This window comes from Serinus canaria, chromosome 2, assembly GCF_022539315.1.
Source record: "Serinus canaria isolate serCan28SL12 chromosome 2, serCan2020, whole genome shotgun sequence".
Lineage (NCBI taxonomy): Eukaryota > Metazoa > Chordata > Aves > Passeriformes > Fringillidae > Serinus > Serinus canaria.
The window spans coordinates 105185201-105211313 of record NC_066315.1 but is presented as its reverse complement, the minus strand read 5'-3'; the positions used below and the strand labels follow the sequence as shown (position 1 = coordinate 105211313).

Below are 26113 nucleotides of genomic sequence, written 5' to 3'. Positions count from 1 at the left end.
AACTTCATGTTTCAAGAATAAATGCAATACTAAAATATAAAAGCAAAATAAGAATTTGTAAAGGCTGTTTAACTTAGTTGTTCATTGTTACTAACAAGTTAAACTTCTGCTCGGAATAGGCATTGGAGTACTTTAAGAGTCTGGCATAGTTAAAAAGATCCAACTCTGAATCTTTCAAACTTTTCAGCCTGAAAGGCTGGAGGTTTTTACTGACTTGCAGGGGTTGACAAGTCTAAATTTGACCTTAGGAATAGATCAAATACCAGGGTGTATGAACTCCTATATTGTGTCTATTCATCTTGCCAAAATGCCCCTTGGTTGGAAAAATGTCCCTATGACAGATTTATGTTTGAGGCTCACTTTATAATGTTTTAGAAGTAAGTCTTTTGTTGCCTTACAAGTATAATTTGTCCTTGTTTCATAATGGCTTTGTTTACCTGCAGAGTAATTTGTCATTGGATCAACTTGCATTGGAGTGGCTTAATATTGAAGCAAGATGTTGCCTGACAGCACTCCCTAACTGCCCTGTTACACAGTCTGCACCTAAATTTGGAATTGAGAAATGGCTTAGAACGAGTCACTCCTTTGCACAGCCTCAGTGCTGTTAAATAGGTCAAAGACAGCAGCTGTAGCCAGGCTTGTATGGGCTGTTTCCTTTGCTCTGGAAAGAAAGGCTCTTTGTCCTGCTATAAGGCTACCACTTAAACTGGATGTTTGTCTAGAAAATGCTCGTGCATTTCTAGGAGAAGGGAGCTCTCTTAACAAACTGGGTCACTTCCTCCAGGGACACTGTCTACGATGCCAGCGGTTCGCACGTTCTCCCTGTTTGCTGGAATGGCTGTGCTCATAGACTTTATTCTTCAAGTCACTTGCTTCGTCAGTCTCCTGGGCTTGGATATTAAGCGTCAAGAGGTGAATATAAGTGCATCTGTGACTGCAGTGTCACAGGGAAGATGACATATGCAGAACTGCTCTAACTCTGGCATTTAATCTGTTTTCAGAGTAATAGACTGGATATTCTGTGTTGCATCAAAAGCAGTGAAGAAATGAGTGGAGTCCAGCGTTCTGAGAACATGTTATTTCTGTTCTTCAAAAATCTGTTTTCTCCATATCTGCTTAAGGATTGGATGAGACCAATAGTAGTATGTATAATCTATTTCAAGTAAGCAGTCTTCTAAACTTGAGCAAAAGAGCAGTAAGCCTGAAGGCCTAAATACGGAAGAAAAATCTTCAATACAGGGAAACAAATGAAGCTTCTGGTATATTTTTCTGGTTCTCAGCATAAGAATAGAAATAAGCTTTTATAAGTGCAAAAGTATTTCAGTAAATAGAGGCTTGATTGTGGATTGTCTAAAGCCCAGATTTAAGAGTTGTGTTGCATTGCAGTCAATCAAATTACTTTAGCCTATGTAAAAAAACAGCATGTGTTGGCTTCTACACTGCATTAATCCAGAGCATTGTTGATGAATCTCTGATTCAGTTTAAGGTTACCATGCTTATTTACAGGTGTTTGTAACCTTCACTGATGATTTCTAAGAATAAATTTCCTCACAGTTGCAAAGGGACCCCTGAGTAGCTGTGTTGTACTACCATTGTTGTATTAAGCCTGGGTAGCATATTTAAACTAGAGCCTCTTTGCATGGCTCCTATTAGCTTAACAAATGACTCCTACTGCCTGTTGTTTCTGTACAATTCTCACTTAATGGATTTGCTTTTTTTGCAGATAGCAGTGTTTGTGGGTATCCTGTCATTCAGTGCAGCAGTTATGCACAATGTAGAGATTGGGCTGGATCAGTCTCTCTCAATGCCAGATGTAAGTCTTATGATCCTGTTGCTGTTCAGCAGTTTGTGCCTGAATTGAAACTTTGTTGTGCTACCTCAAAATTCCATAAGAGTAACTCCAAGCTTTCCCTTGAAGGACTCCTATGTAATAGATTACTTCAGCCACATCAGCAAGTACCTGCATGCAGGTCCCCCTGTCTACTTTGTCCTAGAAGAAGGACACAACTACACCTCTCTGGAAGGGCAGAACATGGTGTGTGGTGGAACGGGATGTAATAATGATTCACTTGTCCAGCAAGTCTTCAATGCTGCAGAAATTGGTAGCTAGTAAGTCTTTCATGCTTGTCTCTGCATAGTTGCATGGAAGAGATGTAGCTGAGCAGTGTGTCCACCTGATTTAGTTCAGGCTCAGCTGCTGGTTGTAAACTGACATTCTATTTTATTTGCTTTATATTGTGGGTTTGGGAGGGAAGGGGGTTGGAAGTAGCTGTGACAGTCTTCTAGAATGAGGATAAAACCTGTCTGGACTGATGGGGGATACATTGATGTACTTGGGTTTGGAAAGGGGGCTTGATCCCCCTTGGGGTTATGGTGTTTTGGAAAATGGCTGCATGCTCAGCTTCTAAACCTGGTGAATAAACTAGACTGGCCTGGGAAGACTAAGCTGGAATTTTATCTGCAGCTATCAACTCAAGGAAGTCTTTTCCCAGTTAATTCCACTGTAGTTCATTTCAGCCAAACTGAAGGAAGAGCTTTGCTTGAAAACTGAGCAACAGGAATAGGATGGGGAACAGAGTGGGCAGGAAAATGGAAAGCTGAGCTTGGCAGAAGAACAGGATGCAGTAAAAAAGCTCCTTCTGTTTTCTAGCTGCAGTTTTCTGAGCTACCTGAACATTATGGCTCTTGGATGGGGTACTGGAGCATGGGACTATACGAAGAGCTGAGTAGATTTGACATAGCATAAATTGGCACTGGAGAGATCAAGTGATATGTTTTGGAATTAAACATAAAATTACTGATGATGGATATGTTGTGTTATTTTTAGCACAAGGATAGGCTATGCCCCATCATCCTGGATTGATGACTACTTTGATTGGGTGAAGCCACAGTCGTCCTGTTGCAGAGTCTACAATACCACTGGCCAGTTTTGCAATGCTTCAGGTATTGGCATCCATCTTGTTGCTAGTGAATTAGCTTAGTTTATAAGTTTCAGAGCCAAAACATTTTCTCATGGTATGAGTCAAGTGAATACCTTTTCTTGCTGTAAGTAGGAACCTCTTGAGTTGTCCTCTTAATTTATTTGAACTGCTGCTTGAGTGAGTTTAAGTATTCTACTGGAATGCTGCAGACTGAAAACAGCCTACCTAGACAGCCAATGTAACTTGCTATAATAATTCTGATCCTTCTGTTCGCTTTCTTAGAGCACACAAACTTGGTGCTCTGCTTTTCAGGTCCTTCAGCCGGGTGTAATTCTCATCGGATCTAATGGAGATAAATGCACAAATAAGAGTTCTCTGACAGCCCTTGCCTTAGTAGCAATAAATCAAATGAAGGGCTACAAATCTAATATGGAATTTCAGGATGGATCAGTTAGTTCATCAGTAAAAATGCTTTTTATGGAATTGCATCCTGTACTAATGCAAGTCAGAAGTTACTAGTGTTAGGAAAAAGAATACTTGACCCTGTAGATGACCTTTTTCCTGTCTTTCTTCAGTCAGCGATCCATCGTGCACTCGCTGTCGACCACTGACTCAAGAGGGCAAGCAGAGACCACAGGGTGAAGATTTCATGACCTTTTTGCCAATGTTCCTATCGGACAACCCTAATCCTAAATGTGGCAAAGGGTAAGAGCTTTATTCTATAGACCCTGCTTAGACCTATGTGTCAAATTGTTCTGGGTTTTGTCTGGAGGTTTGATATCTAATGTCCTCCTAAAAGCCATACAAACATTGACATCTCTCCAGTTATGTACTATTTTCTGAAAAAAACCCAAATGCGTCATCAACTAAATGGAACAGCAGTTTTCCCCTGCACAAAGAGAGACAGTATCTATGGTCAGTCTGTTCTAGAATATCCTGTGCAATCTTGAAATGTATTGTGCTCTGAAGCTTTTATAGTTTTAGAAACTGCTAGAAACAACTACCAGCTGTTAGCCCTCTAAAGGGCACCTACAAAAGAGCTGGAGAGGGACTTTTTACAAGGGGATGTAGTGATAAACAAGGAGGCATGGCTTTAAAATGAAAGAGGGTAAGTTTAGAATAGATGTTAGGAAGAAATTCTTTACTCTGAGGATGGTGAGGCTCTGGAACAGATTGCCTAGAGAAGCTGTGTCCCATCCCTGGAAGTGTTCAAGATGAGTTGGGATGGGATGTGAGCAGTCACAGTCTAGTGGAAGGTGTTCCTGCTCATGGCAGAGGTGCAACTAGATAGATGATCTTATACTCCCTTGCAACTCAAACCATTCCATAAGATTATTTGTTTTAAAAGCTAATAAATTTGAATGGTGCTGACATCTGATACCTGTTTCTATAGAGGACATGCTGCATATAACTCTGCTGTCAACTTTATAAACAACAAAACTGAGGTTGGAGCCACTTATTTTATGACTTACCATACTGTATTGAAAACATCATCTGATTTTATTGATGCTATGAGGAAAGCTCGGATTATAGCAGACAATATTACTGAAACCATGGGCATCAAAGAGAAGAACTACCGGGTGTTTCCTTACAGGTATGGTTAGATCTACCTTGCCTCGGTGACAAATGCTTGATCAACACAGAAAAGGTGCTGGCTAATAACATATTAAAAACCTGAGTTTTGTCTAACAGAAGGTAATGCAGAGACTTGGGGATTTCTAGTAAAACTAGGAAGATATAATTTGTATCCGTAGCACTGGTCTCTTTCTGCCGTCATTGATAACTCATTTAAATCCTTCACTACAAAGGTATGACTCCATTTTGGGCGTTTCATAGCTTTCATAGTAGGGTTTAATAGTTCAAACATAAGCAGATATGTTGACATGGGTAATGGCAAGCTGTGATGTGAATGTATTGACTTCAGATAAGTTATTTAAATGTAAAGCAAATGCAACAGAATTGTCAAGTATAGGAGTGCCACACTGAAATTGAGTTGGAGTTGATATCTGTGCATCTGAAATACTGATCTCTGCATCAAAAAATCCTACCAGCACTTATGGCCCGCCTGCAGTAGCTCCTGTAGATATCACAATGGAGAACCTGCCTTCTGGTATCTACTATAGCTGCTTATATTGAAATATGGGAATTACACTGACTTTGAGACCGTGATCTTTATTTGATGTGTTAGTGAGGAGTTAACTCCTACAAAATGCTGGCTGTTACATGACATTCCACTGATACAAGGAAGCCAGTTTCTGTTGGTGACTTCTGTGGAGGGGTGGGGGAACTACTTTATCCTTAGCACAGAAGCTAATCTGATATTAGCATATAAAAGGGAAGATGCCTAATGACAACCTTTCTTCTTTTCTACAGTGTGTTTTATGTCTTCTATGAACAATACTTGACAATTGTGCACGATGCTATCTTTAACCTCTGCATCTCTTTGGGATCAATATTTCTGGTGACAACTGTGCTTCTTGGTTTTGAAGTATGGGCTGCTGTTGTGGTTTCAATAACTATTGCTATGATAATTGTCAACATGTTTGGAGTGATGTGGCTCTGGGGCATCAGCTTGAATGCAGTTTCATTAGTAAATCTTGTCATGGTAAGTCAACAAGACCTCTCTTTGCTTCTCTTTCCAGTTTTAAACAGTTCTGTGTGCTACTTTTATACTTGTGATACTGAGCAGTATTCTGCTACTAAACTTTGAGAGGCCAACAGTAGTGGAAATATCTTAACACATCTAGAAGAGAAAACAAGTTTATTCTGACAACTAGTCCTAGTACTAATAAGATGTAGGAGTTGAACTATACAGCATCTGGTATGAAGCTATACTGCATCATGGTGGAGGTCACTCTTGTTTTGCAGCAACAGCTGCATTGCCGCTGTCTAGGCTAGGTGCTGCTCCACATCAACACGGGTGGCTCATGATGAAGGGGAGGATGCATATGTTTGTCTGCTGTATTTATGTTCTACAGAGTAGATCTGGGATGTGCTAGCACCAGCAATGTTCCCACATAAGTGGATGGAATCATCTGGGCAGAGAGAGCCTTGGTAAAGCACTCCAGAACTAGCTCCAGCAAGCAGATTGCTCTGGCTTACCATCTTCTCTAGAGGTTTATGGCAGGTCTGAGGGCTAGTGTAAACTGTTGGCCCATGTTACAATGAGATGTATATCCAAGCAAGTCTCTCTACTAGATAAGGCTAAGATTAGAGATTAGCCAAGTGTTCAGTTAGTGTTGCAAATGACTGACCAGCTGAATTGTCATGGTATCAAATGAGGATGTATATTCAGTGTTATTCTAAAGCAGTGTTATTGCAGCTAATAGTTCTAAACTGATTATAATGTTCAATGTTCACTACATGCGCAGCATCAAAGCCAGCTTGCTTCAGCCTCAGGAAACTTGACCTCTGAAACAATCTCATGTTCCACTTCCTGTTTGTCTTTTAGTAATGACTGTGGTAAAACACCACACAGTGTTTTTACCTGTGTGGTAAACACCTGCAACAGCCTCTGGGAAGCAACACTAAGTTTGTAACTTCCCATGGTACTTTTACTCTGGGGACTGATGACAGCTGCTGGGAATCTTTCTAGGTCATCCAGAATTCTGAGTAGAGACATTGCCATCAAGTGCTTATTTAACTGAAGTTTTCACATGTTTCCTTTCACTCTCCAGAGCTGCGGAATCGCTGTGGAATTCTGCAGTCATGTGACAAGAGCATTCACCATCAGTACCAAGGGCAGCAGAGTGGAGCGTGCAGAAGAAGCTCTGTCTCACATGGGCAGCTCAGTGAGTATCTGCTGGGTGGGGAGGGGAAAACAAATAGCCAAGTAACAGCCTTACTATTTTAAGAAATGTTATAGTTGACAGTCTTAAGTCATAAAGGTGGCCTTGCTTTTTCTTTTTGGAATGCTTAAAGCTCTTAAGGTCAACGCAGGCTTCTACTAGTAATAGGGGTTAATCTGTTGTTACTACTACCTCATAGTAGAAGAGAGCTAAAAGCTTTAGCTGAACTAGTAGTTTTGATAAACCTCAAATTGTCCCAATAAAATTCAAATGTTTCTCTTCCAGATAGTCAGAGGTGACTAGGAAAGGTGGTTGTGAATATGGGATGTAGTTGGAGCTTGTAGAGAACAGGCAGGACTTGGTGTTTAGGCAGTAGTATCATGTCACTTGTCTTAAGACTAAGTGACTTGTATAGGGTTGGAATGGCCAGTTCTTGTGATGTGTGTACCACACCCAGGTACAGAACTTAACTGGAATGTGAGTTAAATTAAGTAATGGTTTTCACTTGTATCTGCCTGAAGCAAAAATTAATTAGGTGGCTGCACAGATCAGAGTGGTTTTTTAATAATACTGAGCCTGTCCTGTGGGACCAAAAAGATGAACTTTTCTCCTGAGTGCATCTTGATTTGGTTCTAGACTGGCAGGGCAGGAAGTATACTGCATATAGGAGCCTTAGATTATGCAGAACATGCATAATCTATTACCAAATGCTAAATAATTGAAGGAAATGGATTATCTAAATTCCTACTTACCACTTTTTTATTGCCAGGTGTTCAGTGGTATCACGCTGACCAAATTTGGAGGAATTGTAGTATTGGCTTTTTCCAAATCTCAAATCTTCAAGATATTCTACTTCAGGATGTATCTAGCTATGGTGGTGCTGGGAGCAATACATGGACTGATATTTCTTCCAGTTCTGCTTAGTTACATAGGTAAGATGTGACAGTCTGCTCTATACCACACTTCAAACAAAAATAGCCACCTGTGGACTTTCCATGACATGGAAAGGCTTGCAGAGATGAAAAGCAGCACTTGAATGTGCTTCTCTCATCCAAGAGGCCTGTCCTTTGGAAAGCAGAGGCTGACTGGTGGCACTGCAGGCTCACTGTTGTGGGCTTGCTGAACTGAAGCAAGCACTGCCTGGCCCACGTGGTTGCATTTTGCTGTGTTTTGTGAAGGTGCCTGCTGTCCTACACAGCAGCATGATTAGCATCTTTCGACCTGGGGACAGGATGGTGGGTGGAAACAACAAACCTCCTGTGAGTTACTGTTCCTGCATCTGCAGAAACAGTCTTGCCTTTCAGTGAGGATGGGCCAAGCACTGTCCTCTTGAATTTGATAATGCATGTATATAGTATAGTCCTTAAATAAGGCTCAGTTTAAGTCTACGTTTAATGGGTTTAAGACTGATGGGGATTCATCTACCACTGCCTTTGTTGAGGCTGACAGCTATTAACAGCTGAGCTGAAGCAGGTTTCTGGCTGTTAAGCTGGCCCTAGACAGTAAGATGATGCATGCTTCCTGATGACTGATCAGCTGAAATACGGAGCCTTTGGATAACTGTGTTCTCTCACTCAGGCCCATCAGTAAATAAAGCTAAAACTCGTGCTGCACAAGAGAGGACCAGAGGTACAGAACGGGAGAGACTCCTCTACTTCTAGTTTTTAACAGTGTTCAGTGGACTGCCTGAACTGTGGCTTAGGCCCAACTCCTAAGAACTGAAGCGCAGCAATGTTCTATGACTATCACACTGTAACCACCACAGACTTGACTCCTGCACAGATTCAACTAGAAGATACCAGCTGCAGCTTTGGACATAGCTTTAAACTCAGGAAATGCTAAGTGTGGCTCAAGTAACAGTATTATAAAACTAGATGTGTTAATAAGATTACTAAAACACTTCTGTTTTCAAGAGGTTGCATCTTTTTCCTTCAGAAACCCAAACCAGCTGTAGGTGATGTGTATGAGAATGGACTGCTAAACCACTGACACTAATTTTAAATGCAGGTCAATGCAATTTTTGTCTCTATTTTTAGGGGGAAGCCATCACAAGTTGTAATATTTTTAGTACTATTTGCCAAAATGTCTTGTATATACTTTATTATAAAATAGCAATTTTGTAGTTCAAAAATCTACTTAAATGCAATAAATTAAGTTTATACATTTCAGTTGAAGAGTCTTTCAGAATGTTGTGGGTTTCATGAGAGCGTGTTCTCCAAAAACTTGTTTGAAGAAGGTGACATGTTCTTCACAGTGCTCACCTACAGGAGACAAAATAAAAATTCCATGTTCACTTTACAACTCACAAACCAAGAACCAAGATTGTGTAGTTTCACTTAACTTCATTTATCTGTACTAATTCTTATCTTTAATCCGTTTGAGTACCAGAGTTGAACAAACAGAAAGCATTGGAATGCTGAAGTCTTTCCAGTCCTGTGACTGGCATTCTTGAGGTGAAGCAGATGTTTGATCTAGTTCATGGATCTAACCAGCAGATTCACAGCCATGAGAGACCTTTACTGTCAAGATGCAAGAGTGTAGGGTGGGATTCTGCACCTACAGAATGTCTGGTGGTTACAAACATGTTGCTGGTGCAAGCAGTTTGGCTTGGCTTTTAAAGAAAGAACTGTAGTATAAAGCAGGCCTTGAATTTTTGACAATTGAACTCAAAGGTTTCCCAGGCTGGTTGCTGACTTCAGAAGAAAGCACTAATTGGAGATAATGGCTCTGCTAACCTAAGCAGTGAGAGCAAATGCAAGTCAAACAGGTTCATCTGCAAGTTTTAGTTCAACCTTTTTACTCCTGGGTGCAGTAGACAAAGGAGTAAGACAAGTTAATTTGGAACTGTGCTTAAAGGTGAGCATAAAATATAGGCTAAACTATGCCAAGAGTTTTATCATCTAATACAGGCTTAACTGGATTTTGCACAACTGAGTATCTTGGTCAAACTGCTTATTGCTCACCTGGTGTGAAGCTGGGGTTTCCTCGTAACCGCTGGTTTCTTTGTTCAAAGAATCGGAATATGGTGTAGAAAAGCATCTCATCTTCTGCTTGTTTTGCTGCATCGAGGAATTTGCGGGCTGAAATGCTGTCGTGTCCTCCAATACCCCTGATGAATCTCAAGGCAGCCAAAACTTGGTGTTTGGACAACAGAACTTCCACTATTTCATCATTTGCTGTGGAAAGTCTCTGTGAAGTCAAGCACACCTGTAAGACAATGCTTCTAATGCATGCAAATGATTGGTGCTAGTTTATGACTTCAAGCCTGGTCAGGGAAGCTGTTTGACCAGTCTAACCCACATCTGACATGGAGTTATTAGAGTCAGAAATGCTTACTTTTAACATATCCAGTGAGAGCTGATGTGCAGGAGGGTAAATGCTTTCCAGGGACAGTAAGAGACAAGCCTAGGGCAAAAGTAGAAATAACCTTAAAATTCTGAAGGCTTCCCACCTCCCTCACTAGCTTATTGGAGCTACTTGTCTTACATACCAAGGGCTTTGAGTCACTGAGCACATGGTACTGCAGAAACTGATGGAGCATGTAGAACAAGTTGTGTTGAACAAGGGTTTTGATGACCAGCTCATACAAGTAGTGCTGTGAATGTAGGAAGAAGACAATCAAAGGCAGGTCTCTGTATGTGTTTTTAGAATCTACAAGTCAATATTGTATAGAACTTACATATGTGACCAAGACTGGACTAAAACTGCATGTAATTTCATGGAGTGGGGCAATGTACTTAGCACATAAGTGATTTACCTGAACTGCAATCTGGAACTGGTTGAGAGAGCGAATGTATTCCATCAAGACAGCTATAGTGAACTTGTGAGGTGCTTCCTGGACAAAGAAGCAAGTGTTAGGTGGAATTTGCATGGCTTCTCTGTTATTAACCCCATAAAAGTAGGCATCAAAATACCCTAATCCTGACAAAGCTTCCTGCAGCCAATTTCAAGCCATCAACTTAGCTTGGCTGATCTGAGACTGCTGCCAAATTAGCCCTTAAATTTATTTCATTAGCCCTTAAAATTAACTTACCTTCTTCTCTGTAAAAACAGATAAAACATGTGTGTACATATCAGACTGGTCAATAACTGCTTGAGTGCGGACAGGACGTTTCAGGAGTGGATTACTTCTACTCAGGCCTGTTTCTACCACCTAGGAAGAAAAAAAGGTCTTTTAAAAAGAAAACTGTAGTGTAGTACAGTTCTGAGTCAATCTCAGTTGTACAGACTGTTTTCTGTTTGAAACACAACAATAAACTTGTTGTGTTAACAAGAAAATTCATATCTGTGGCCATGTTATATCCGATACATCTTGTTCAGTGGGGATTTCACATTAAATTTTAAAATGCTTTTTAAAGTTATATAAATACAGCTGCTCTTATATACCTCAAAGCCGGGAGATGAATCTAACTACACTGACACAGGCCCTCAGGCTTAGAAGAGTCATGAGTCACCGAGTTAGTGCTTGAATTTGGTACTTTAACAGAAGTAACTGAGATGTATCAGGACTGCCTGTTATGCCATGCTACAGTGTGCTGTGAAATCAGTGCTTTGGAAATCAAGGTAGTAGGTATTGATTCAGAGCTGCTTTTTCAGCTTCTACCTTCTCTCTGCTTTCAAGCTGGGGTACGTCAACTCATCACTCTAGAGATGAGCCATGCAGCACCTGCCACACAAGGGTCAAGTGGGGGTCTTAGTGCATTTTCCACAGTAGACTTTTACTTGAGAGACTGAGGCAGTCAGGACTTTTTGAGGTAAGCCCAAATTTCCTAAGTAGAAAGGAGCAAGCCTTCACCTTGATGCCACCTGAAAAGCAAAGAGCATTGTCGTGTCTCTGTAAGCTGCTATAGCTAACATGGTTTACCATTGTATAGCTTTGCTCAGCTTCCAAGTACTTCTTATATTCCTGATTCAGTTTGTCAAAAACAGTTGCAATCACAGACAGTGATCCTCTCTCTGGCTCACTGAGCACTGAAAAGATAAAAATAAATAACTATGAGAAGAAATAACCAGGAACCTGAAAGTTACCTTTTTCAAAAGGTGATTTCTATTCTCTATCTGATTTTTAACTTTTAAGAAATACTTTCAATCATGTCAGGTGTATTTGAATTGAAGTGGGGGGAAACGTAAATTTTTCATGCTGTTACATTCCTTCAGAATAGTGACTGAGGGTAGTTGAGGCAAATGACATCCGAAGGACCCAGGCAGCTTCAGAGGTGATCTCATCTCTAAGAACAACCAAGCTAACTTGAGTGAGTATTTATGAATAAGCAGTATTGTACTTTCAAGATACAGAAAACGCACTTGAACTTACTTTGAGAGCATACAGACAGGATAACCATTTTGCATTCTTTTCTTTGGAGAAGAAAATCCATTAGTTTTCCTTTATCTAGCAAGAGGTTAACTACAGGTTCAAGTTTCACTTGAAGACTCCAGAGGTAACCTTGATTTGAAGGAGTAAACAAAATTAATTGTCTTGCACAGTATAGCCTAGACTTACAACTTTTCCACCTTTAAATGAAAACACATTGAGACTGTTTACTTGCTTTTCTAAGCCCATATTTTAGAGCAGCATTATCCTTGAAAAGTTGTAGTAGAAATAGCTAATCCTCTAGTTAACACTAGCAAGAGCAATCAACTCAGCAGATATACCTAGTAAGTCCCTTCAGTTTTAAGCTGCTTTGTGCACTGCAAGTGTAAACTAGCCATCCTGATATTGAATATTGTAGAGTCCAAGAGCTCACCACTTACCTTCACTTGCACTGATGATAATATCAGGTTGAAAGACAATCCAAGATGAAGAATCTAAATGTTAAGGTTTTAACACCTATATTAGCATTGATGCTAAATTGTTTCTCCTGAATTTACATTACTGTAGAGAAGCAGATCCCATTAATATACTTTCATTTACTGTCACTTCTACTTCTGAGGCTTTGAACCATGCTCTTGGAATGCTATCTTCAATTTTATAGTGTACCTATTCAATAATTTCATACACGTCTCAAATAATCAGGAAATGTGGTATTATACTAGACTTCAGTATTTACAACTCTCTGAAAGCATTATAAGGCTACTATGAAGCATATTTTGTCTTGAAGTACATGTGCATAATCAGCTAAAACTGCTCTGTTAAGGAGCCAAGGTAACAAATGCTACCTTCTTCCCTGCTTGATACATAGAATGAGGTTCTTACTTTTTGAGAGGATTTAAAGGATACAGAGTTTACACGGAACAGGAGCCTGACTTGTCACAGAAGCTGGGCCTGCAAAAAAAAGAACATCAGGTGAAGAACAGTAGTAACTGGGAGCTCTCCTGTACCAAGTGTTTTATGCCAAAAAGGTAAGTTGAGTGTAACACTCTAGCATACAGTCAAAAAGAAAGATCCATTTCTCTGTGTAGCCAGATCTACAAAGACAATCTGACATTGAGAAGGCAAACAAATCCTTCAAAACATGACTGTTTTGTTTTTCAGCCAAGTGAAATAATGTATGTAGAAATATTCCAGCTCTAGTACTGTAATTCTAAATACACAGATTCCCTTTGCTGTATTTAAATGTATACTCTTTAAAAGGAAGTGGTTGGTACATTCTGATCCTAACCTTTGTTTAATACAAATCTCCATCTGCAGATTTATCATACTTGTTATCAGATATTAGAGCTTTTAATGTGCAATCTTTTTGTATAGAAGCATCTTTCTCTTCTACAAAGACAACCTCACTGCTTTCTCACCTGCTAGTGAAACTATGCTCAGGCTATTTCTATATTCCCAGCTTGAGGTTTAACTTCCTGTCACACTTCTAGGACTGGAGAATAGAAAGGTAATCCAAGAAGAATCTAAGCACTGGAGTCCTAACATTGGTTGATTGTAGCACTACTTTTAAACTGGTGCCAAATTTGATTCTGAGCTTGTATTGTCTTTCAGCCTCCAACTTTGTAAGTCACACAGTCCTGACTTAAGCCAGAAAAGCATGAAGTGCTTTTTGAGCACCCACAAGCTTTGAGATTCATGGCCAAAAACCTCCCCACACCCAACACTTTTCAAGTGTAAAAGCAAAGTACTATAGGAAACGTGCACCTTAAACAGCAACTCTTCTCTAGCTGGCACACACATTTGGAACACCAACTTCTGCTCAATTGCTTCTTACCTTCTTCCTTCCTCACCCTTTCTCAAATATGTAAAACTGAAGTGTTAGTAAGCTGAAGCACTTCTGTATGTGAGCTGTTACATTTAAGTACTCTTGCTAAGTGTTAGGTTATTCATTATATAGTGGTTTTACCTGCTACAGGTATTTGATAGGGTTGTATTGATCGAGGTGGAAGTACAAACTGATGGATGGTTGTGGACCCATCAAATTCTCCTTTTAGCTTGATGTCAAATATAACTGAAGTCTGCAATTAAAAAGAGGAAGTTAGTATTGATGGATGTGAATCACTACTCACTTGCATGCATTTGGTCTGCTTTTCACATTTCCATCTAGTATTCCCTGTTGGAATCATAGAATGGTTGGAATTGAAAGCGATGTACTGGGGGATGTAGTGATGACATTTTTCACTGATCAGGCTGCTCAAGACTCCATCCAACCTGGCACTGAACCCTTTCAGCAATGGGGAATCCTGTTCCAGGGTCACCCTCACTGTAAAAAGCTGCATCCGTTGCATCCCATCTAAATCCATCTCCCTTTAGTCTAAAACCACTGCCCCTAGAACTGTCTCTACACACCCTAGAAAAAAGTCTCTAAAAGTCTCTCCCAGTCTGTCTTGCACAACACATGACTTTGACACTGCATAGTTAAGGATGCTAGAAACTCTGAGGAAAACTGTCTATCTTCCTCTGATATCCTCATACTTCTACTGTTCAGTCTTGTTTAACTCAAGTCACTAACACTTCTAACCCAGTATGGACCACTAGGGAAAGCAGCTTTGCTTTCAGTGCCAGTGAAAATTCAATTACTGGTGTCTCCCAAAGGCAAAGTGAATAATGTTTTCTGGGGTTCTGTAGTCATGTTTATAGCTTGACCAAAACACTGGGGAGGAAGTGCTCTGGGTTAAATGCTAATGTGTAGAATTAACATGAAATATAACTGAAACATCAACTACTCTTCCTAAGGAGGTAACAAGCCCCAGTTCTTGAAGTTGTCCAAGAGAGGATAATACAATGAGTCCAAGCCTTCTGCCAAGTTAAGAGCAGAGAAGCACTTTAGTTTACCCACTGACCAAGCCTTGCTGCTGGGACTACAGACAAGAAGTTTTACCTGTGCTGCCAGATGCACAAGAAGATTTGTGTTCACACAAGTTTTTAGAGAGCCAGGCCTTCAGATTAAATGAGCATATGTTTGTGTCACAGAAACATTATCATTCAAATGTTTGTGATATGATAAGTTTCCCAGGATTGACAATTTGGTATCCAGTTTAACTCTACTTCTTTGTATAATGCCTTAAAAGCCTGCACAGTGGAGCAGCAAAGCATCATAAGAAATTGACAAGAAGCAAAAGCAGTGTAAGAAAAAAGCAGGCATTACCAGCAATCTTGATTATATGTTAGCCCATCAGGATAAAAGGATAAATTTGAATCTCTTACAATATTCTGGTTTTGCTCCTGCAAATACTCTGGGTTTTGGCCAAGCTAAGCCCAAAATTATTTTAATTCAGAAATTATTTTTCTAAGTTATTAAAACCTGCCCCTAACTTCTCAAAGTTATGGCACAACACAATAAAAATAAATCAGACCTCAGTATCCTGATGATGTACTACCACCAAGTTATCCACTACATTCAGTGCAAACTTCCCAGTTCTGTTGAGCTTTAAAATATGTGTCTTCTTACAGGAGCCCTCTCTATGGAAACAAAGAGAAATGAGAACTGGTCAACAAGCCAATATAAGATGTCTTTTTGTCCTAGTTTTGCTGGGATTAAGTTTATTTTCTTCCTAGGAATTGGTACAGTGCTGTATTTTGGACTTATTATGAGAATAACACTGATAAGACACTGATATTTTAGTTGTTGCTGAACAGTGCTTACTCTAAGTCAAGGACTTTTTAGTTTCCCATGCTGCCAGCAAGCAGGTGTGCAAGAAGCTGGGAGGGACCAGGGCCAGGACAGCAGACCTGAACTGGCCAAGGGGATATTCCATATCCTAGGACATCATGCTTGTATAATAAAGTGGGGGAAGTTAGCCACGAAGCACAGATCAATGCTTGGGACAGGCTGGGTGATAATTTTTGCTGTGTCACTTGCTTTTCATGGGTTTTATTCCCTCCTCCAGGCACTTTTTATTACTACTACTATTACTTTTTACTTTATTTCACTTATTAAACTGGTTTTATTCAACCTATGAGTTTTACCTTTTTCTGATTTTCTTGCCCCTCCCCCAGCTGTTTTGGGGGAGCAGCTGGCGGCACTTAGTTGTCAACTGGGGTTAAACCACAACACTGACACAGATGTTTACTGCCACTAAAGTTCTTCATTCTGCTTTTACCTGGGTAAGTGATAGAGCACTACTTCTGCTCCTGTACTGTTGGAAGTCCTTGAATGATGCCGCAAATAGAGAACGTAAAGCTGCCCGTATCTAACAAGACAACAGGATTAAAGCATTATTTTCAATTAAGAGCTCTACCAGTCTCTTAGGTAATCTCATCCTTTCTTCTGGGAGAAAATGTTTGACTCTAAGTCAGGTAGTCATTTAATTAAAAGTGAAAGATTAAACAGTACTTGCATGACTATAGGCCATGCATTATGATTTATCAAGTCTGGCATCTGTGAAAGATTCCTCTACCAAAATATCAACTAAGAAATGAAACATTCTCCAAAATTCTTGGTAATCCATAACAATTTAATGTAAGACTTCTCCCTTAGCTTCCCCTCCCCACCTTGCCCCAAGAGAGCTGTTTACATGTTTTGTTTAAGGCAGTAACTGAAGTGCTTTAAAGCAACAGCACTGCTAAAACAAGAAACAAGTGCAACCATTGTTATGTCCTTCCCTTCTTCCAGCATTCCCAACCTGCCCCACCTTCCCAAGAAAGACCCGACATACGTACATTGTAGCCATAGCAATATCTCTTTCAGAAAGGCTGAGCTTGGATGACTTGGGTGCTGCAGGCAACTCAATTTCAAATTTTGATAGTTTTGACATGGTCCCACTCTGTTGAACGGCAAAACAAGAACTGTCACGAGTGGAACCGAAAGGGAGGAGCCGCCTTTGCCCAAAAGCTGCATCACCAGCGCCCCCACGAGGCGATGGGCGGTCATCGCCCAAATGAAAGGGTTTATACTTGCTTTCCTTAAAAACACCCAAGTGATTCTTAACACACACTTCTGTAACTTCAGAAGCTTTATCGTCTCGATTTTATGACTTCAGCTACAAAAATATTACTATTTCAATTCAGTCAAGACAAATTTGTATGCAAATCCCACGTACAATTGGTCTGGAGATCTCAAACAGCAGTTCTCTTTACTTACTTTCCCTGTTCCAGAAAAGTATATGCTCCAATTCTTAACTAACTGCTTCCTGGGAAGGAGAAAATATCACTACTTCCTACCAGTCACACTCTCCTTTAGTTCCTACCTTCTACTTAGAGCATATCTCTTCTCCTGCCCAAAGCTTCTGCTCTCCTCTTCCTCTTTTCTATGGAATTTATACCTAAGTAAGTTTTCACAGTTTCCAAAGCTTCTACTGAAATTAACTTCCTGTTCTTACTGATTCATTCTTGAGAGTGAAGTGTGAATACTACAGAACTATTTCCTTTGCTAGATCTCTATTTTCAAGCATTACTTTAGTACAGGATCTTTCTCAGGAGATCTTTAAATATGACCTTCTGAACACAAGATAAAAATTATTTAGCTTCAACCTACAACTTGACACAAAATGTGAAGGAGTGGGAACCATAACCTAAGTTGTTAAAAAGAAAACTGTGAAAGGCTAGTAGGTTCCTCCCAGTCACCTAAGGGAACATAATTTCAGGATGCAGTACACAAGATTAACACAGACCAGGAAACTCATGTGAGTAAGATGCTTTTTAATCTCTTCCCTTTAAACTGCCACAGAAATCATCCTAATCCATGGACAGGAGCAAAACAAATACTGCCATTCTTTTCTAATTTTTAAAATCACCTGACTGCATCATTAACTGTAAACAAATTCTGGTTTTCACAACACACTTTTTCCAAGTTAAAAATATTTTCCCAGTAACAATAAGTGTTGCCCACAGGGAAGAACACCAAAAGAAATAACTACTGTGGACAAGCCCCCTCTGGCTTGGGACAAGAGTTGCTTCTTAAGTGCTAACTTGTTTATCTCTTTTTCAACCAGTCATATGTGGGAGGTTATAATTACAACCACAAGAAAAAGGCCCTTATTTTTTCTTTATCATACTACAGAGAGCAAATGTTCATATTAAAAGAAAATCATTAATACCTATTTAAGAGAAAAAAAAAATTAAAGACATTTAAGTTGTAAAATATTTAGTCACCACAAATTTTTTCTTTCCTTTCTCAAGGTCAACTGTCCAGCCTTGTCTGGGCACACATCTTTCCAATGTAAGAAAGAGTGAATTACCTAATTTTGAGCCATTTTAAGAAGCTACATTATAGATTTGCTTATTGTCATACAAGGATATGAACACATGCACCTTTTGGAAGAAATTCAAGTAATAGAACATTCAGATGAAGAAGCAGCTTTGGAACATATCCTTTTACCTTGAAATAGAATGGCTGCAGGACATTGCCAAGGACAGTGGTTGAAAGAAGGATAACAGAGCTCTCTGGACAATACATGTACCAATTGACATTAATACTCTGATTCTTCAGAAGCTTTAAACTTCGTTTCTCTGGCAATACCTGGAAGCACAGAATATTGGCATTATATTACCACCAGGACTCCAACAGCATAAATGGTAATTAATGCACAGGAGCAAGGAATGTTAAGCAAGAAACAGATAAGTGTAAAGACGTTTACCTTGCTAGAATTAAAAATCAGAAACCTGACAATTACAGCCGAGGCCCCACTTTACTGTAGCTAAGGAAAGAACTCACATCAAGTACTAATGAACTTAAAGGTGCTGTGTTTTCCCACTCATCCAGATCTGAGTACAAGTTCTGTGCACAGTGGAGAAAACACCTGGCTTGATACAACTAGTGAAGTTTTAATAAAAGTTTTTCTAAGTTTTTCTAACAATATTCTTGCTGCCTTCACTCCCCAGCCTCCTTCATCTTTTATATTTTAAGAAGTATATAGATCAATTCTCTTCATTTCAAGGGCTTAAATACCCTCTCTTTAAAAAGACACTTATTTGATTTAGTCCTTTTACCTGCAGGGTTGACATTCATAATCCTTTCAGGTGCATAATATATATTTTCCCCCTTTATCAGCATGAAATAATGCTCCTTTTTCAGTTACTTTCTTTAGTACTAGTTATTAGTAACAGTAACCATGAGAAACATTGTGTCTTAGCTCCAGGACTGAAACTACTGAAAAGTGTACAACTTTTTTTTAAGGAAGTGTTTAGGAAGTGTTTAAAATTTAAATATCTGTCATCATGAATGTTAGAAAGAGTTATTTATTCATCAGACATCTTTAAAAACACGTGCAAAGGAAATTCCATGTTACCTAAAGGAGCTCAATGAGGTCAACACAGGAGAAAGCTCCAAGTTGCAGAAGGGTACTAGCTGGTCAATTATTAGTTCTTGGCCACCTTTTAAGCATTTATACATCTTCCCCAATGCTGATTTGTTTTGCATGAAGTGGTATTTCACACTAGATTTAAATACTCATTTCCATACAAGTCAAGAGCATCTCTTAACCTAGAGCTCCCAAGGCTTAGTTGAGTACTCCTTTATACAAGGTTTTAAAGTCTGTAAATGATAAATTGGCCCTGCCCTAAAAATGTATTCTTCTTAAAAAAATGTAAATTGCAGTCTGCAAACCAAATAGCAGAAATTGGTTTTTTTAGCAGCACACTTTCTCATTTACAGAGACAAGAAAAGAATTCAAATATGCTGTTACAAATTTACATTTTCACATCTCTTACATGTCCTATGGGAATTATTTATATTACCTGGTAGAATTCAATTCCTTGATCTGTGATGAAAACAATTTCTGTAGAACTCGTCCAGCAGAATCCTAGAATATTGGCATTCTTTGTCTTTTAACAAACAAGAAAAACACTCTTTTACTTGGAAAAATTAACTATTCAGGTAAGGTAATATTACTAAATGAAGAACATGAGACCAAAGGCAATTTAGGTATCCAATCTCTGGAGTTAATACTTTTGGCCAACCAGACACCCAGCATGCATCAGTTGCTTTTATAAAGCATTCCCAAACTGCACATGAACACAATTACTGTAGGACCTGGATCTTTGGCAGCATGTAAGATTTACAAATTTATTATATAATCAAATTTTATTTTCACCCAAGATAAAACTAAGTTCCTCTGCTTCAAATTCTACTGCAAATTCAACCAGTTCCTGACATGAAAAGCAGGAAGAGATGTTGAGAGAAACTAAAAACTAAATGGAAAAATTTGCCATGACTTCACTCAGAATCTACTCCTATTATGCTCGGAAGTTTCATTACCATAAAGGTTTTGCTAGAATGATTTACTTAAACTCATAATCCTAAATAATGAAGCAGACAGTGTTTCAGCTTTAAAGACTACAAGGATAAAAAGATCTGTGTAAATCAGATGTATAAAAAATTACTTTAGCATTCTATTACCAAAAATGTAATTAGTTTTAGTTAAAAGTTGGAAAATATCAAGCAATGACAATGGTACTTGTTTCTGGTAAATAATCATCAAAATTTAGAAGGATTATTAATAGGAAACATAGTATGAAAACTAGTAATAGCTTACTATTACTGATTAGTGACATTAGGAGAGAACATCCACATTAACATATCTGGCACTAATACGATCACTGCCCACTGTTTCTGTATCATCAGCACTTTGTCTCTTCTCCTTACCAAACCTTGACATTAGTTGCTCCCACAGCATTTCTGATCCCTCTAGGAAACAATTACATTCACAAGACAGGGAAGTTTTTTCTGGTATTGTTAATATATGTTTGTTCACTCAATTTCAACAGACAGTAGTGCTTACATCTCTCATTTCCTTGATGTTAGTGTTTTGAAAGGTACCTCAGTTAGTTCTCTTGTAGTCACCAGCCTAACTAACATTAGAGTTTCACATAAGCATATAAGCTTGGGACATTTAACTCACCTTACATTCCTGTGTATATTCTAGCTGAGGGCTATCTGGAATAAAATTCAAGAAATCCTGCAAAAATACCCATTAAGTGGATTAGCAATTACAAAGCACAGACAAGATACATACATAGATAGCAAGGAATAGATATTAGCTCTTTAAATTGTCTTAGATGCAAAATATATACAGAAAAAAAACTTCTGTTCCACCTCACCCTTGTCAGAGTTGGTTCCCCCTTACACTTTTTGTTTAAATGATACTAGCAAGACAACAAGGCCTGACCAGCCTCTCAGAATGGTGGAGGAATTTTCACTACAGCTGTTGTTAGCCAACAGTCTTCTTGAATATTTGTCTCTAAGAATTTTACTCTGGAAGTAGAGGATTTCCAGCTCCAATTCCCTAGCTGCAGGGTGTACATGTCTTACCACACTTTTCAAAGTTCTCTGCACAGCCAGAATCTTGTTCCCCAAGGAAAATTTGATACACTTCACTTCTCCTTTATCCTCCATCCTATACAGAAAGAAACAGAAGTTATGGAAATACAATCTAAAATAGTTTCTTAAAGAAAATGCCCCCAAAAAAGACAATGATGGAGAAAATAAAAGTGCAATGCAAATACTGTTAAATACAGATTATTACTCTTGCCTGACTAATATATTCAAAACCCAGACTGAAAGAAAATGGCACCTTGCTCTTCAGAAGTCCTGAACACATCCATTGCAGAAATCACGGCTAAGCTCACACAAATTAGCACCTGAAATCACTACAAATGCACAGCTCTGTTGGCCTGTAATGTGGAGCTGCAAGACTTGTGGGACTATCCACACCTGCAGCCTCAGTTCTGGACACCAGCATCCTGCAATCTGCTGTGTTACTTCTAGAACTACTGCTAGTTGACACAAGCCTCCTTCCTTTCCCACTAGGACACAGCCTCTGGAAGAACTTCTGATGTTAAAAAGAGAGTGAGGCTGTTTTCACACCATTAAAATAAATTTTAAAAGTATTCTTACCAAACAAGCATCAGCACAATTGGCATGAATAAGGTATATATAGTTCCTCCAGAATATGCTATTAAGTCAGGCCAAAGAGAGAGACAGTCAAGTATGAAAATAGCTGGAACAGCATAAAGTTTACTAAATATTTTCAGCTCCTTCAGGATTGACAAATGTAATCAAATAGAAAAGTAAAATAAACCCAGCAACCTTCAGGACAAGCCCTGTGCAATATCCAAGAGATCACAGTAAACACATTTTGATTACAAATTGCTTCATCTGTATTTGGATTGATATGGAATAAAGGAATACTTCCTTACATATGCACAGCAGAGTACAAAGAGCCATCACTTTTAACAGAGACATATATAAAATAGTTCACTGTTGTCAAATTCTGCAAAAATGTTTTCACAAGCCCATTCAGATGAAACAAGGAACAGAACATGAGAAACCTACATCTAGGTTTGGACATTGTGATTGAATCACAGACATCACTTGCTAAACTGTATCCTTGGATATGTCATTGCTGCTGTAGGAATCATTCTCTCATATGTATAGCACATTATAATAAAAGACTGTTGTTTAAAAAAAAGAAGTCACACCCTAATTACTTTTTCCCCCCAGAGATCATAGGGAGGGAAAAGCATACCCTCTTGCAAGATTATATCTAAGAACAAGTCAAAATATGATCACAATTACTTCTCAGTTTTATGCCTGAATTACAGTGGATCAGGATCAACCACCACATAATTTGAAGACTGCATCATTCTATCCCAAGAGAAAGGTGCCTTACCTGAAGGAAATAGGATTTCTATCCTCCAAACCTTTAACAACAACTCCTGTAGCTCCACCAGATCGAACAGCAAAAACCTACAAAAAAAGTTTTGAACATATATCTTTAACTCTTTCAAAGTCATAACCTTCCCCTGCTTCCTCTTCTATAAGCCACACCTTTCTTTTTTTTACTAGACACAGTTTTTGTTCTTCTGCAGATCTAACAGTTCACACTGAGACAATCTGGAATTCCAAGTTTACTTAGAGTTATCAGACTGCATGGTACTGCAACAGTCTTGCAGGCATATTCTGAACTACTGGGCAATTTAAATCAGTACAAATCTTTATGAACCTTTATCTTGGCTTTGTTTCTTTTATATTTTTCTAAGTCATGTACTAGTAAAAGTATCTAAGACATCAGGGCATTGTTTAAAACAAAAAGGACCTCAGCTTGGGGACTGGGAATAGATGTAACTCAATGACCCAGAAGCCTGATCCTGTCAGAACATGTTATTAAATAGAATAGTTTAATAGTAATAGATTTTCATAGAGATTTTCAATAGATTTTACCTAAGGAGATTCAGCCAATATGCCCTACAACTGAGAATTCCTTTAGCCCAGCATCACATATAAGTGTACAAAACCTGCTGGAGCTATGACACATATTGAGCTGGAATAAGATAACCAAAAAAAAGAAGAAAAAAAAGTCACGCTGTTACAAACTACACCTAGCTTGGAAAAAGAAAGTCAGGCAAATGCCTTATTGGTAGCTTTTGTATGTGCAGCAGCACTAGGCACACAGAGCAGGGCTCAGGGTGACAGGGGCATCTTTCTGTAATATCAGCCATGTTGCCAGTCTGCTATGCTCAGGCAGGAAATATACGTATCGAGATTATAAACTGCAAGCAAGTCCACAGCCCTACTAGAATGATAAATACTCGGTTTAACTATTTTTAGTATTATGGAGACTGAAAAAGAAAGCAACACTCTCTTAATCTCTGCAAGATGAGTAGATTACATGAACACATCTCTCATGTGAAACTGTCATTGAAATGCAGGTTACAAATGATTCAGAGACACACTGGAATTCAAACTATTTTAGATAACAAGAAAACACAGAGAAATAAATTTACACTGGAAAATATGAGTCTTTTAAGTGAGCTCTCAACAACCAGTTTCTATGTAGTTATATCACATCCACACTATGATACAGTGCCTCCTGATAGGGTATTTCAAGTAGCCCTCAAAGATAATGGTTTATAAGAAGAAAAATCTGGAAAGTGGCCCAGTGGAAAAGGACCTGGAGATGCTGGATGACAGCAGCTGAACAAGAGCCAGCATGTGCTCAGGTGGCCAAGGAACCAATGGCATCCTGCCTGTATCATCCATAGTGTGGCCAGCAGGACCAGGGCAGTGACTGTCCCCCTGTGCTCAGCACCGGTGAGGCCACACCTCCAGTGCTGTGTCCAATTCCGGGCCCCTCAGTTCAGGAAGGACACTGAGGTGCTGGAGTGTGTTCAGAGAAGGGCAGCAGAGCTGGGGAAGGGTCTGGAGCACAAGTGCTATAAGGAGCAGCTGTGGGAGTTGGGTTTTTTGAGCCTGGGGAAAAGGAGGCTCAGGGGTGACCTTATTGCTCCCTACAACTCCCCGAAAAAGGCTGCAGCCAGGTGGGGGCCAGCCTCTTCTCCTGGAAACCAGTGATAGAACCAGAAGACATCACCTTAAGCTACACTGGGGAAGGTTTAGGTTGGACATTAGGAAGAATTTCTTCCCTGAAAGGGTGATTAGACATGGGAATATTCTGCCCAGGGAGGTGGTGGTGTTACCACGCCTGGAACTGTTTAAGGAAAGACTAGATGTGGCACTCAGTGCCATGGCCTAGCTGACAAGATGGTGTTCAGTGAAACATTGGACTCGATGATCTCAGAGAACTTTTCCAGCCTAAATGATTCTGTAATCATTCTGAACAGAGTGCAACAGCAAGAAACACACCCCAGAAATATTGCTGTCTCTCTCCAAACATGTCACTGATCATGTCCACACATGGGGCGACACATGCCAGCTACATGGGGAAGAAAACTTGAAGGTTCTGACTCCGTGAATGCTGAGGTCAAAAAACAGTTAGAGGAATTACAGTGGAATGTATCCACATCTCTATAAGCCTCAGGACAGCCTGTGGATCTTTTAGCTGTAGTGAGCTGAGCTCCCAGGAGCCCACATGGATATTAAGGAGAGCCTGCTTGCTTAAAAGCACTAAAGCCAAGAAACAGCCACTTGGGTCTGTGCCACAAGGAAAGCCGTAATTATTCATTTTTTTTATGACTATATTGAAAGGGGTGTGAAAAATTCAGGGAAATTAAGCTAAGAGCAAAGTGACAAAGTTTGCAGGTCAGGTGGGGACACTTGGAACCGAAAGGAAAAGTGCTGACTCTGATGAATTCCAGAAAGACCTTAGGGCGGTGAGAGTAAAGCAGGTGAAACCAACCTAATAAATCGGTAAAGGAAAAAAAAATTCTACCGCCTCTAGCACGATGACAAATCCCGAAGGGGAACAACAGGGCTAATGCCCGGCGGCCGAGGGACAGGAGGAAACCAAAGCCAAGGCGGCGAGCAGCAGCGGGCCAGGCTGGCCCCCAGGCCCGGACCCGCAGCCCGCGGCAGGGCCCCGCCGCCCCCACCTGCTTGTTGGCCTCGTCGAAGAACACGCAGTTCACGGGGTTCGCCTTCTCGAAGTGCACGGGCCGCGCGCACAGCGCCAGGTAGCAGCCGCCGGCCTCCGCGCCTCCCCGCGCTCGCCCCTCGCCCTCTTCTCCTCCTCCTCCTCCACCTTCTCTTCCTGCTCCTGCTGCCGCCGCTCCCGGCGTCTCGTCCTCGGCCGGCCCCGACGGCTCGCGGCCCATGGCGGCGGCCATTGCCCACCCCGTCTTGCGGGCGGCCGCTTCCTGTTTACACTCCCCTCGCGCGTGACGCGGGACGCTCCCGCCTTAAAGGCGCAGCGGCCCGGGAGAGGGATCAGGGACCGGGAGCAGGGATACGGCCAGCACTTCTGAACGCCGGGGTATGAGAGGTATCAGTGAGCTTAACAAACGGAAACAGAGACCTGGGAAACTGCAAAATCTGCGTCAGGAAAGGCGTGGATGATGGCAAGGTGGTAGAAAAGAAAGACGTGGAATGCACATAGCGTTACAGTGCGGGACCACCTTGCAAATATTTAGGAGGGCGCATATTAGAGGAGGGAAATAAAGGAATTAAGGTGCCGGGGTAAGCTCTGACTCCAACCGGTGTCACCGATCAGGGCACTGCTCTGGCTGGGAGGATTTATTCTGCTTTTAAAAGCAAAGCTAATGGACTTTAAAATGTCAGGCAAGCAAAACCACTGTCTTCCTTAACCAAGTGTGGAGGCTGCAGCAGCGGACTGGGGCTTTTGGCCCAGTCTTTTAAA

At 40.2% G+C, this 26113-nt stretch overlaps 2 protein-coding genes across 5 annotated transcripts in view; one reads left to right on the top strand and one right to left on the bottom strand.

The window, feature by feature from the left end:
- The window catches only part of NPC1 (NPC intracellular cholesterol transporter 1), a 26646-nt gene extending 17769 nt beyond the window's left edge, over positions 1–8877 (top strand). For both annotated transcript variants that reach the window (XM_009102530.4, XM_050971611.1), the window contains 11 exons: positions 785–912; positions 1002–1142; positions 1724–1813; positions 1919–2109; positions 2828–2943; positions 3497–3626; positions 4315–4515; positions 5295–5526; positions 6599–6712; positions 7479–7641; positions 8288–8877. In XM_009102530.4, the coding sequence (XP_009100778.3) occupies positions 785–912; positions 1002–1142; positions 1724–1813; positions 1919–2109; positions 2828–2943; positions 3497–3626; positions 4315–4515; positions 5295–5526; positions 6599–6712; positions 7479–7641; positions 8288–8370 (1589 nt within the window). In that variant the 3' untranslated portion in view covers positions 8371–8877. The remainder of the gene's footprint in view (positions 1–784; positions 913–1001; positions 1143–1723; positions 1814–1918; positions 2110–2827; positions 2944–3496; positions 3627–4314; positions 4516–5294; positions 5527–6598; positions 6713–7478; positions 7642–8287) is intronic.
- On the bottom strand, positions 8793–26113 carry RMC1 (regulator of MON1-CCZ1). 3 transcript variants are annotated; one of them, XM_050971612.1, is made up of 20 exons: positions 25350–26113; positions 22691–22767; positions 21331–21415; positions 20921–20977; positions 19758–19844; positions 18400–18540; positions 16743–16846; positions 16184–16273; positions 15437–15542; positions 13987–14098; positions 12927–12971; positions 12461–12514; positions 12024–12152; positions 11574–11680; positions 10743–10862; positions 10467–10544; positions 10200–10304; positions 10046–10114; positions 9673–9916; positions 8793–8970 (listed from the first exon to the last, which is right to left on the bottom strand). In XM_050971612.1, exons 1-20 carry the CDS (start codon positions 25581–25583, stop codon positions 8891–8893), a joined length of 2124 nt encoding a protein of 707 aa, XP_050827569.1. In that variant the 5' UTR covers positions 25584–26113; the 3' UTR covers positions 8793–8890. The 3 variants fall into 3 exon arrangements, with proteins under 3 accessions (XP_050827569.1, XP_009100789.1, XP_050827570.1); XM_009102541.4 differs by having other exon boundaries at positions 9673–9898; positions 25350–25651; XM_050971613.1 differs by having other exon boundaries at positions 25499–25618.

Bases quoted from the DNA above. Each gene is read 5' to 3' on its own strand.
- RMC1 (XM_050971612.1), bottom strand. From the start codon at position 25,583: ATGGCCGCCGCCATGGGCCGCGAGCCGTCGGGGCCGGCCGAGGACGAG. The intron at 22,768-25,349 runs GTGGGGGCGGCG...CTTTTTTTGTAG, and splicing joins TCGACGAGGCCAACAAGCAG to GTTTTTGCTGTTCGATCTGG. The intron at 10,863-11,573 runs GTAAACCATGTT...TTTTCTTCCTAG, and splicing joins CTGAGCAAAGCTATACAATG to GTGGTAGAAACAGGCCTGAG.